Source organism: Pinus tabuliformis, chromosome 5_2 (assembly GCF_031772625.1).
Source record: "Pinus tabuliformis cultivar Carrire ecotype Pingquan chromosome 5_2, CPIR1, whole genome shotgun sequence".
Lineage (NCBI taxonomy): Eukaryota > Viridiplantae > Streptophyta > Pinopsida > Pinales > Pinaceae > Pinus > Pinus tabuliformis.
In genome coordinates, this window is record NC_142306.1 from 474,897,758 (window position 1) to 474,911,713 (window position 13,956).

Sequence of the window (13,956 nt, forward strand, 5' to 3'; positions counted from 1 at the left end):
ATGCTGGTTATAAGCATGTATTATGACAGTGATGATGTATGGCTCTCCTCATGTTTTGATTTGTAAATGAATGAACAATGTATCTATGACCTAATAGATGATAATGCAATTAATGATATAAGGGATCAATGCTTCTTAGATAAGTATGAGACCCCTATGCTCAGATATGTTGTTTACTCCTGTAGATTACATATTTGTGATATGTTTGACGAAATGCCTGTCATGGTTAGTAGGGGTCTAGTCAAGTCCTTGTTCAAGTAATTTCATTTGTATCATTATTCCACTATTATATTTCATATATGAAGGTGTCATTTAGTTTTGGGTAGTGACCTGGGCTCTGGTCCTGAAAAAGTGGCTCAAATCCTGGGGACACAGGCACAACACTAGGCAGAAAAGTCCCTGGATGCTGGCATACCATGCTGTGGGAGCATCTAGAGCCTCCTGGACGCATGCATGCCCATATCAAGGGAGCGTCCGGAAGTTAAATGGTCTAAAAACTCAGTGGGACCCAGGGGCTGGTTACTTGAGAGGTTGGGATGGTTCCTGGGAGTCCTGTTGCTGATGTGGAAGGTTTGTATGTGTTTCCATCGGTTCCACTTCCTTAAGGTGACTTAGGAGGTTGAATCATATCATACTAACTTCTTGTCACATGTTTACCTCGGTTGGCCGGTTACTTGGGTAGATGTGGGAGGAGGGTGTTACACTACACTAGCTATGAGTAATCTTATTTTCACAGACGATGAAGATTTATTTATGCAATTGACGACCAAGGACAATAATGCTACCCACACCCCATGCATTCTGACATCAGTAAGGGGAGGGGGGATGACATTATTGAGTTTAGACTGTTAGATGATTAAAGTCATAGTGAACCGTCAGATATCCACCCTGGAACCGTGAAGTAGAACCAAGATAGCAGGGCCTCCCCCCTGTGATGTCAATAAGGGGAGTGGGGGTCACGCTTTTAATTGTAGTCATTGATTGAGTCATTTAATTTGGTCTGTAGAATGGCAGCGGACTGCAAAGGGTGGGCCCATCATTAAATGCACGTGAGCATTGATGGCTATATGTGTAAGTGTTTAGAGTGATATATATATGTGTGTGTGTGCATACACACCACCACCACCTTATATATATATATATATATATATATATATATATATATAAATATAAATATATATATATATATAATAGGATCACATGTGACATGCCATTTAGGCATGTGCCATTAAACCACAAGAGCCCGTCACCATGTGATAGTGTAAAAACATACCACATGGGCAACACGTGGGTGCCATGTGGTAGGAAGGTGATATGCTACAATTGAATTAGTAATACTTTAAAGGAGCATAATTTGTAACCTTGGAGTCCAATTAGGAAAAAAATTATATCACTGGAAAGGTCTTGCCGAAACAAATACGTTGATGGCATCCAAGTTGAGTTCGGGAAATTTGAGAGAAAGTAAAAAAAAAAATTACCCCATTTCTCTAACTGTACTAGGGAATATGGGTTAGCATACTAAATACACTCGAAAGGATAAGGGGGTGTGTTTACACATGCTTCCCACATGCTTCTTGTGATCTTCAAGAGGAACCTTATTATGGTTTGGGTGGGTGGTAGTGTAGTGAGAGTGAGATAAGAGGTGCCTCTCATATTTCTCTTTGCTCCATCTTTCCCGGGGCAAGGCAGTTCTCTCGGGTGAGGGATATTTTCCATGCACAATTTGTGTTGACCCTAATGCCTTAAAAATTAGTCGTTACACACCATATGCTGTAAGTACACTTAGTAACTAGGGAGAGATATCTACCACACATAATTTTTGTTGATCCCAATGCCTTAGAGGTTGGTTGCACCATTGCATATCATTGGATATATATATGATTTTTTGACATTATTATTTATAGTATCCAATTAATATTTGACGAGATCTTTCCATTTTAATAATATCATGTCAATTGTTTGATTTCTTAGGTATAATGGTTACTTTGAGTTAGTATCAATTAATTCTCATTGATGGTAATTCTTGCCTACTATTTTAAACTTATGGCTAATTTCCTAATGATGCATGGAGTGTCCACTTGAAACATTGAAAGCATTTTAAAACTCAAACAAAGTTTACTTCCATAAAATCTTTCACAATTATGAGCAATGTGAAAATCTACATTCTTAGGGCTTCTATGACTTGTATGTGAGAAGGTACACCTTATAGATGTACTACATATATGCTAGCATAAACACCTATACCATATTTCTTAGATACATTCACTTATTTCATTGAATAACTATTTAGTCTCATTGATGATTACTCTTCTCTACTATTAAAACTTATGATTAATTCCCTGATCACTAATAAAATGTCCACTTGAAATGTTGACAACAATTTAACACTCAAATATAACTTAGTACATAAAATCTTTCATAATTATGAACAATTGTAGAAATCATTGTTCTCATAATTTTTATGACCAATATGTGTCAATGTCCACCTAACATACATATGATGTACTAACCTAAACACCTACAACTTGGAAAGTGTCCCTATATATGAAAGGTACACCCAACAAACATACTTCAAGCATTTGATATGGGTGTTAAGATCACCCCATTTTAAAAAAGTTCCATTTCCATTCATTCTTATCATTTTTTTTTGGAAAAACTTTGAGTCCAAAACCCTCAAAACCAAGTTTTATGAACAAGACTTCCCTTACACCAATAAAACTTAAACTTTCGACATAATTCCAACCAAATTTAGAAAAATATAAAATAATTTATCCTTACTCATATGCCATGCTAAACGGTTTAAAAATATATAACCAGTGTTAAGCTATCTTTTGGTGAAAATCACATAATAAACCAAATTTAAACAAAAAAATGTATAACTGATTAGGCATCTAAGGCTAACTTCTATCCTTGAATGCACAAATTGGGCGTGGTGCGGATCTCTGATTCTCTCCCCAGCAGGATCGATTTGATCATCAAATATGGTTAAAATTCAATTTTACCATCAATTCCCTTCGTTACGGTTGTGAATCGTTATGAATTTAAACGAACTTTATCATTTTAAAATCCTTACCTGCTTCTTAGCGTCTTGGGTGACTACAAGAAATTTGGCTTCTCCTCTTAGAAAAGAAGGAATTGTCGCTTGACAGTCGCGTGTACTCAAAATTATCCCGGGAACAAGAACACCAACTATTGTGGCAAGCGACAATTCTTCATAATCTTTCGTGGAATGACAGAACACTATTCCCAAGTATATATGCGGCGGTGATCAGCTTTGCTGGCACGCAGAGCATAAGTGCAAGACCAATCTATATAGATAATCGCATTGTTCTATTGAATAAATCAATTCTCCAGTTGCAGTCACAGGACATCTGATCTATACATCAAATCTCGCCTAACAGGTGCATAAAAGCCCCGCTTTTGCCTTTTTTGGTTTTTTTTTAAGGTTGTTGAAAATGTTGATCAGAGTACGAAGTCGAGATGGATTGGAGAGAGTTAAGGTAGATAGGCCAAATGCCACAGTAGGGGAATTCAAATTTCTCATTCAAGCGCAACTCCAAGTCCCAATTGCCAGCCAAATCCTTTCGACCAATCAGAACCTGTTGCTGGCCAAGGACGATAGTACCCAACAATTTAAGGACATGGAGGACCCCAACGTTCCCCTTTCTTCATTGGGTATAGGGCACGGCCACATAGTTTTCCTCTCATACGAAGGCGAGAGGTCCGTATCCGGACCCCGGGTAAATGTAAATCCTGCTGGGAGCTATGGCAAAAAGATGACCATGGATGATCTGATTGCTAGACAGGTGAGAATTGAGCGCCAGGAGAAACCCCACAGTGTCTCTGCCTCATTTGATAGAGATGCTGCCAATGTCTTCCAGCAGTATGTGAATGAAAATCTTGCATTTGCTGTCAAGAGAGGAGGGTTTATGTATGGGACGGTGAGTGAGGATGGTGAGGTTGCTGTCAATTTCATTTACGAGCCTCCCCAGCAGGGGACAGAGGACAGCTTGTTACTGTTCAGAGATCAAGATGAGGAAAAGCAGGTGGAGGCCATTGCCATTGGGCTGGGGATGAGGAGAGTTGGTTTTATTTTCACTCAGACTATCAGTCAGGGAAAGAAGGATTATACTCTCACGAATGCCGAGATTCGGCAGGCTGTGGAGCTCCATGCTGAGAGTGAATTGAAGGAATTTGTTACTGCTTTGGTGAAGTTGGAGGTGAACGAGGAAGGTGGCGCTGATGTCCATTTCGAGGCCTTTCAGTTGAGTGACCAGTGTGTTAAGCTTTTTAAAGAAGGGTGGTTCGTTGACGATTATACTGGTTTGGATCTGAAGATTACAAGGTTGAAGAAGGATGTGGTGATCCTGGGGAAGGATACCAAGGATGTTGACAATGATTTCTTTCTGGTGCTGGTAAAGATTCTTGATCATCAGGTATTTATTCCCCCTCTTTACCCGTACATGTGCATTTTTGATTTTGATGATTGAAATTTGAAAGTGGCTTGTGAGATTGGAGTTGAAATTTAATGAGCAAAATATATCAATGGGACTCTAGAATATGATAAGTCCTAACATCTGTTAAGTTATGTTTAAAGTTTTGACCCTCAGCTTCCCAACTCAAAAGATGCATATGCAAGCACCTTCATACTATATTCTTTCGCCAACACTTTCTTTATGTAATTCCTTGAAACTCACTCAATTAGATAATCGATCCATAGGTTCCCTCTGTCTCAAAAGTAGAGAACACGCCTATTATGATTTCTATAAGATTTCAATTCTCTGTGAATAGTGAAACTGCATAAACTCCTATTATTGGACCCCCACTGGACTGTAATTGATTGACTTGAAGTGAACGCTTTTCTTCAATGCCTCTTTTTACGCGGAGCTATATTTGCAGTTCATGAAAGGGCATTATTCCCATTGAATTCCATTATGCAATGACGTTAGTGACTTTTTGAATTTTTCAGTGGAAACTGGTGACAGGAGTCCTGATGAGATCACAATGTTTTGTGGTTTAAATTGCATTTTTGAATGCAGAAATGGAATCAGTGCCCTGAAAACACCCAGGGCACTCGAATTATGCTGACTGAACAACTTAAAACTATAATTTTCCAATTTCTGACTGGATTTCAGGAATTGACCAGAAAATCTCGCTGTGAAAGGGCCAAAAAATCACCTCATTAGATTACTGCTATTTATATGCTTATATTGTTAACAATTTCATCCTTGGAGCTGCTGCTGGTTGAAATTTAATTCATGGTACTCAGATCTGCGGTGAAGAAACTCTAACTAAAACTGATTAAACACCTATCAAAATAGTGGACTGTTTACACTCAGAAATCAGGACTGTAAATTTACGAGTTCAGACATTGCAATGATTGCATTAGATGGAAAACTGAGAACAGCAGACTGTTGTGTGTTAATCTGCCTAAAAATCAGTTTTCTGGAAATTGTAACATGTAGATAGCGACACTCAATCACTCATAATTTGGAGCATGCAGAAAAGAGGAAAGTTATAAAAGCAATTGCTCAAAATTGAATGTCTCACACTCACCTTTCTTTTATAGACTAGAAAATGCTATAGTTTATAACGATAACTCATGCAATGGTGTGCATCCATTAGGAGAAGAAACCCTAACCCCAACTTATAATAATGCACCCTCCCTGTATGGATAATGCTGCCTATATTAGAGTGCCCACCAGAGAAGACTAGATGCATGCATGCATATCTTCTAATCTTGCAGAAAATGACCTACCTAAGTCTGAAGATTCCATGATCTGTGCATCCCATCTAAACTTAAAACAACAGCTGACCAAAGATAAGAAAGGCATATTCAAAATATGCAAAAAAAAAAATTTAACTCTGCTTCTAAGGATTGCACATGCATGCTCAGTGCCTCTTATAGGCTTCTGTAATACTGTGCCTCCTTCACTATTATCATAACTGTAAGGATCTATTGAAGTGCACTATGTTGAATGAGAATCACCTTTGCAGCAACTAAGTAAAGCTAACACTTCCTTTCTGTTAAGAATGTGTTTTCCACCAGACCATGTTACTCTCTTTTTGTCTCAATTCTCTTGTATCTTCAATGTGTACTTTCCTTGTTCAAGGAATACTGCATCAGCAACTGCATGCTTAGAATCAAGCACTGATACCATAGCAGGCTTTGGAATTGTCTCCCAGACATCATACTCCATCATATTATCTTGCCATACATTCACTTTAGTTGCTTCCTCACTGCTTGAAGGCTGTGTCAATGATAGCAGACATCAGTGCAATGTGTGTTGGAAAATTCTGAGGGGAATTACTCGTCTGAATTGTAGCTTTAGGTTCCCCCACTTGTTCCTGAGCCTTTTGCAATCTCTAGGTAAACCATCTCTACTTGATTGAATTGGATGGTATCTGGGTCTGATTCTTTCATCAGAACTTTATTGATCTGAATTTGATTCTTTTGCATCTTTTTGATAAGCATTTGGGACAAACAAGCTTATCTCCCTCCTCTACCTTTATTGGAGGCTCCTGGGACTCAGAGGATCATCATTTCTAATTAAATTTAACATCTTCATTCATCATGTTGTGTTGGAATAGATTGGGTAAGCCTTGAAGGTCTCACTGTAACCAACAATTATACTCTTGATGCTCGAGGCTTCAAATTTAGCCCTTTTTTTGTCAAGCAGATGAATATAAACATGAAAACAAAATAAATGAAAGAGTGATACTTGAGGTTTCTCACTAGTGAAGGCTTTCTTTGGTGTTTTGTCCTTCAATATCTTGTTTCTGCCCATAGATAGAAGGACAAATCCGCATTGTGGATCATTGCTTTGGCTGTCTTGATAATAGACTGGTTCTTCCTCTCTGCATCATCGTTCTGTAGTGGGTTTTATGGTATTGTCAGTTCCCTCTTTATCCTTGCTTCCTTGAAAAAGGCATCTGAGTCCTTGGAGGTGTACTCCCCTCCATTTTTAGACTTTATGCCTTTATCTTTCTTACTATTTGATTCTCAACCAAAGCCTTCAACTTTGTGAAGACACCAATCCACACAATTTTATTAATCAAATCAAGAATCTTTCTTGATCTGCGTTTGACTTTTTTGGAAAAACTGTCTTGAAATGCTTGTTGAGTGCACATCCTGTGCATGCTTTTGTCTTCTTGCTTGTTGAGTGCACATCCCATGCATGCTTTTGTCTTCTCTATCTTAAAATCCAACAATCGAACCATGTCCTTAGAGAGTGGTAGAGCTCCATAGTGCAGGCTGTTACCCCTCATCTTGCATGGGAGTAACTCTAGAGATTTTCGTCACAAGATATGATTTGCAGTATGGTACCCATGGAGTTTTTGATGGATTGGGGGTACACACTCTACTTCTTTTCTCGTGGATGATGCTTTTCTTGGTTGATGTTTTGGGTTGGAGGAGATTTACTTCTCCTTGTTAGATGATCATGCTAGTTGGCTTATGGTTTAATGGCTTCTTCCATATTTGCATGCCTTTGGTTGATGGATCACCCTCTTGGTATATACTTTTGATCATGGAGCATGTTGCATCATCATGGTGCTTGGACATCGTTTATATGTTGTGATTATCCTTGCACATAGACCCCCTTTTGACATTATTCGAACATGATTTATTGGTCTAACTGATGTGGCATTAATGTGGTTGGGGTTTTCTTATGTGAGTGCCCTAGCTTACTTTGGGGTTTTTTGCTATACATTACACTTTATTATGGCATGTGCTATAATCCTGTGTGGTGCAGTACACCGTAGGCACATTTGGATGATGATTGCATCATTTAATGGTGGTTTTGGCTCTCCTTTGAAGGCCTATCTCTTGATTTCCCTATCTCATCTTAGTATTATTGACATTAGAGGTGGTTTGTTATGTTGGTTTGACGTGGAGTGCTCACCTTGTTGGCACACATGAAGCATCATCACATTTGGCTGTCCCCTCTCCTTGGAGTTGATTGGGGCATTATTATATGGATTGTTGACTTGTCATCACCTTGGAGACTACACTATCTATTGTTTTATGGTTATCTTGATGCAATGTCTTCCCTTTGGAGCTACTAGTGCCATATGGAGCATGCATTCCACAATTTTCATGTTGTTTGATGAGATAACCTAGCCCTGCAAGCCACACGTGTGGTTTGAGTTGGCTACAGTGCACATTTATGGAGATTTTTTTTGTAGCGGTTTCTCTTGGAGTGGTTTGAAGAGGTCATTGGATTTTTACTTGTTCATCGTACTATTTTAGATGGCATATGTGAGAGTGTGCTGCAGTTTGATCATTTATTCCACATGGAGAAGCATACCCTTGATATTTATTTAATTTTATTGTTGGTTGGTGCACATATGGTGGCTTATCTCATGGTCAGCCAACCACCCCACTCATTTAGAGGATGTGTCCCAACTTGTGCTATTCTTGGAGGGTGTTCCATAACCAACTCCATTATTTTACTATTGTTGACTTGTCTCATGTAGTTGGTTATATGAGAGCATTATTGTATTGTTTTCCTTGGATATTCTATTGTTTCTTCTTTGAGAAGAATATGAATCTCAAAAATTCATTGCTATATATTTAGTAAGGAAGTTCTTGGAGAACTAATGGATCTAGGAAACAAATACTTCTTTATTGTTGAGAAGACAGAGCTGAAACCTAAGGGTTTTCTCTCCATTTGATGTATGGTTGGAATCTGGATTAGAGGAGCTCTCCCATTCGAGCTTTTGTTGAAGATCTTGAAGGCAATGGATGGTTACAAGCTTTCTACTTTTGGGACGTATGTTCTTGGGGTTGATATTGTTGAATACTAATGTTGGAGGTCACTTGCATAAGGATGTTTTAATGGTGGAAATGATAGTTCCCTTGTTAAGAAGACTTTGATTGTGGTTCATTCCCCTCTTGTTTATTTTTGCGTTTATGGTTCGTAATATAATGTAACATCCTTTGTCTTAATTTGAATTTGCTTCTATGCTTATGTTTTGCATTTTTGACATACCTTCATACATGCATTGTTGGTATTCCTCATTAAGAATTCTTGCAAATAGTTTTCTACATTTGTTGGCAGCAAGATAAATAGTTTGTAGACCCTTTATTAGGGTTATCTCCATGTTCAACCCCATAGTTATTGCCCTTGGTAATTGATTCTTGACTCCACTTGCCCAATGGACTTGACCCTCCCATCACATTTTAAAATCTATTCTACAATACTTGTTTTGCTAAAGCCACTCTTCACTTTACCATGAACCCTTATTGCTTAAGCTTTAACCATCCTACCTTAAGAAAGCCCCCTTTGAGTTGGAGAAAGTCCTTCCGAATTTGTGAAGAGAGTCGGTGAGGTGACATTGGCCTCCATATTAGCTATTCTTAAGTTAGTACTAATCTTTGGAATTTAATCTAATGGTGCTAGTTTGTGCGATAACATAGGTGACCAAATTGGTTGTGCCTGTGCCATGATTTGCAAATATTCTCTCATGCACTAATGCCTCATGCCTCCCTAGTTTTGCTAACAACGTATAAAGGCCACCTTCATGTACGCCTTTTGGTCAAAACTCGACTAGGTTCAATATTGTGTTTTTAAATAATCACTTGTTGATCATCCACTTCAGCCATATACTGTAGATTTGTCTTTCAGGAAAATGAAAGAAGATTCTTTGTTAAAATTTAAACCAAGAACATACAAGATATTGTGCCTCTAGAACATCACTTAAGGCATGTGGAATGCGACAATCATCCTCATCATTGTATATATCATATATGGCATCATCACACAGGTCGAGCTATATGCATATTTTGTTATTGAAGTTTGTAGAAGGCCTTCTTTTGAAGGTCATGTGTTTTGGTTCTCTACTACTCATGGACCATCTACACCAAAAATGTTGTTAGTGGGAAGGATCGATACTATGGAGAAAGCTATTTGAAGTTTGGATGCTAACTCATTTACTCCTACATTCCTCACAATTGCTTTTGTTGCCTATATTTCTTCTTTTTAGGACATTGAGATGCATAGTAGCCCATCTTATGGCACTATCATTGGAGTCTTTCTTCCCTTAGTTTGAAGAACTAGAAATCTTCCTCCTTACCCCTATTGGGTCCTCCTTATTTGCCTCCTCTCCTCATCTTCCCAATGAGGGCTAGGTTTTGGATCTCCTCCACTTTGGTTGAAATCATCTCTAGCCTTGTCTCTTTTTGGATGAAATCATCCCAAAGCTTCTCAAAGTTGGGTAGTGTTTCACCGACACATACACCTCAAACAAAAGGGTTCCAAGGTGAAGAGAATGCATTTGGTGCTGTGGGCATTAACTTCTCATCCTCAATCTTCATCTTGATAGTAACAAGGTCTCTCTAGTCATTGGGTTTTTTTTTTGGTTAAATTGTTGTTTCTTGGATGATAGAGGATTTTGGAGACAACTTCCAATGCTACATTTTCTTTGTTGTGTATTAATATGGCCTGGCACAATTGGTTATAACCGTGATGCAAGGTCTCTCAAGTCATTGGGTTTTTTTTTGTTAAATTGTTGTTTCTTGGATGATAGAGGATTTTGGAGACAATTTCCAACGCTTCATTTTCTTTGTTGTGTATTGATATGGCCTGGCGCAATTGGTTATAACTGTGATGCATAGAAGACGTTTGAGTATTAGTTATATCTACATATAAGGCTACACTATACACAATTTTCTTTACAAGAACTATTAGTTATTATACACGAATTTTCTTACAAGAAAATTGCCAACCTACTTCCAATTATGTTTTAGAGTTTAGATTTGTTGAAAATATTATAAGAAGTGCATCACAGTCCTTGCTACTCACTATTGCGTTTGACATTTGCCCTTTTTAAGGTTGTTTTGTTTTAATGGCAATGATAGATGGGCACTCTACACTCTCTTTCACCCTTTCTTATGCGTGAAATCAAAACTCCTATCCAACCAGGTGGGAAGTGTTGGGATTCATTCATGTTATTTCAAGCAACACATACACTTGGTAAATAAAGATTTATGAGCCTTGGAGGCATTTTTTAGTTCAATTTCTCTTGCAATTTTGAGAAGGCTTCTTAGGGACGAGTGAAGTCTATGTAATTGCATGAGTCTAAACAAAATCTTCCCTTTTGGTAGCATTCATAATATAGTTCTTGCAAAGTTGTCATACCTTACCTATCTTAAAGCATTAAATAAATCCATCACCACGCTTTAGGGAAATCCACCTTTAATTCATCTCTTCTTTTTTGGTATTCTCTTTTTGAGCATCTTTGAAGGTGACCATATGCTTTTGAAAAGAAGACAAAATGGGACATTGAGGGGAAAGGATGTGGAATCACAATTTTTATGTGGGAATGATTGTCATCAAGGAAAACCTTGCATTGGTTCATATACCCATGTGAGAAGGCATCTTTGTGGGCTATTGTAGATTGATGATAATAAAGGGGCCAGTGTGATTTCAATTCGCCCAAAGCTATCATAAGGAGGACAAAAAAATACATTAAGATGGAAGCTGCAAAATGAATGCATGGTTTGTGGAACCTCGGGTGGATCTAGAAGAATGATAGTAGATTTCCTTGATGGTTGTGGTAGAGATGAAGTGGATGCAAAAATGGTGCATGTAGTTTCTCTATGTATGTGGTAAATCATTTTAATATTATTTGCTCTCTCTATTAGCATGATATGGTTCATGTCATCAGCAAAGATCCCCAAGGATACAAGAGCCCTAGGTATGAGAGCTAGAATTGTGTTGTTTCTTAGGGAAAGAGCAAAACCCCAAAGAGTTCAACATGGATTACATATGAGTGGGAAGATAGTGAAGAGCCCTGATTTAATAATATAACCAGGGACTAAAATTTGATAATCAATAACAGAATGAAAGCATGAAAGCCCTAATTCAACCATTTATCCAGAAATGGAGCCATAAATTTATGGCTCAACTAGATATTCTTAAATTTTAACAAATCATTAAATTTTAGCAAATCATTAGCAAGTACTTACCTGAAAATTTGTTTGGAGATGTTCCTGAGCTGTTTTTGCTCCCATTCATGCTACCAAATTGACCCTTTTCCTCCCAAACTATCTGGGATCAACCTCTTTGGTTCCCAGACCCAGAAGACTATGAAATAGCAGTGTTTTGGCCCTCGTTCCCAAAACCCAAGAACAATTGCTCAAGCCTCTGTGTTTCTATCCATATGATTACAGTCTTGCTTCTCCCACTGTTAGAAATGAGACCCCCCCCTTCGTGTTTTCCTCTCCTTGTTCTTCCCTTCCCTTTCTCCTTATATTGCTGAGGTTCCTCCACCGCCCCATCTCTCCACCGCATTCCATTGTATTTTCTATTGAATTTGCAGGTGGTTCTTGCCCTTGAATACTGTGGATTAATTATTTGAGGTCGCTGCTTTATTTTGACAACATGACTTAAAATGTCTTGAAGAGTTATATTTATTTTGAATGTATTACCTTTAGTAAATATAATATATAATGACTTATTTTAGTTTGAATTTGATTAACAAATAAATATATTATTTTTAATTCTCTTTTTTATATAATAAATATATTATTTTTTTAATTCCCTTTTTTATAAAATATGTTATATTCCAATATATTTGTTATGTTATATATGTTTAATTGCAGATACATATGATAGTTTCTTTTGTTAGTATAATATATATATGTTTTATAGTTTCTCAAATCTTTTGGTTTGGGTGTTTGGTGTAAGACAACCTTGGGTATGATTGTGATGAGTGGAATGACTTGAGCATCGAAAGAGAGGGTGCTAATGTAGTGAAGGAAATTTTTCTTGATAGTCATTTTTGGTCATAGGTGCGGTATGTTATGTAGTTCTCCAAGCCAATTTATAACATGGTTCAGTTTCCAAATTTAGATTGGCCAATCATTGGGGAGGTTTATTAGTGAATGGACACTATGCTATGCTAGATGAAGGATATTCTTAAGCCTAATGATGTGAACTTGTATAATCATATTTGTATAGACTCTAGAGATGGAAAAAATGGTGGGAAAACCTAAATATTCTATTATATGTAACATGCCTTTGCATATGTGCTTACTCCAGAATACTATCATATATCATGGTTGTGGGCATCGACACTTCGTGTTTTAGTGAAGAAAAAACCACACAAGATCTAGAAGTTTAGGTTGGGATCAACCATGCAATTAGAGATTGAGGGAATTTGACTTCTCTCAAGTGGTCGAACATGCATGGTGGCTTTGCTCGACAACTACAATATTTGCCAACATGGGTGTTTTTGTAAGTGGTAAATACTTATATAGAGAGGTTTTGGAGCACCTATAGTTCTATTGATGGTGTTAGAAGAAATTGGTTGATGTAAATCAATCAGAGAGCTTTATTTATGTGTATGACAACTTGCAATTGTTGTCCCATTACTATGACAAGTCAAAGATGGATAAAGCATAGAAGACTTGGGACAACGATCTAGAGAAGCATAATTTGGAGGATGGAGCATTGGTTTTGGAGCCATGGAGAGTGCTCTTTTTGATGATGATGATTATGGTGAGATGCCACCCCCATCTACTACCATGGCTTCTTTGATCAAGACTCCAATAGTGGGGACATCATGTTTAGTTCCACTTCCATCTACAAAATTACCTTTGATTTTGGCTTGAGTTTTGGCTTCGATTCCACTACCACGTGGAGGCTCATAGGGAAATTGTGGTGGTGCAAATAGGGAGGGAGTGTAGGTAGTAATTAGAATAATTGTTTCTCCATTATCACTACTTTGTATGTCATAGATGTTAGTTCAATTTAGTCTTTTGGCCCTTGAACCTTTCAATGAACATCTCAGTTAAATTTGAACCCTAAACCACTTTCTCCACAAAATTTGATTTAACCAACTATACCAAAATCATTTCTATGTTAGTATTTCTAATTGCATGGATTGAGGAAGGGATTTTTTCAGTCCATGGGCACACAAGGTTTTGTTCAAGGCCATCTACAAGAAAAA

At 37.6% G+C, this 13,956-nt stretch overlaps 1 protein-coding gene across 1 annotated transcript in view; it reads left to right on the forward strand.

The window, feature by feature from the left end:
• Positions 1 to 2,977: 2,977 nt before the first annotated feature.
• LOC149159706 (NPL4-like protein B) overlaps positions 2,978 to 13,956 on the forward strand; it is a 30,121-nt gene continuing 19,142 nt past the window's right edge. The window contains exon 1 of the mRNA XM_089436549.1: positions 2,978 to 4,436. Coding sequence (XP_089292675.1) covers positions 3,456 to 4,436 — 981 coding nt within the window. The 5' untranslated portion in view covers positions 2,978 to 3,455. The remainder of the gene's footprint in view (positions 4,437 to 13,956) is intronic.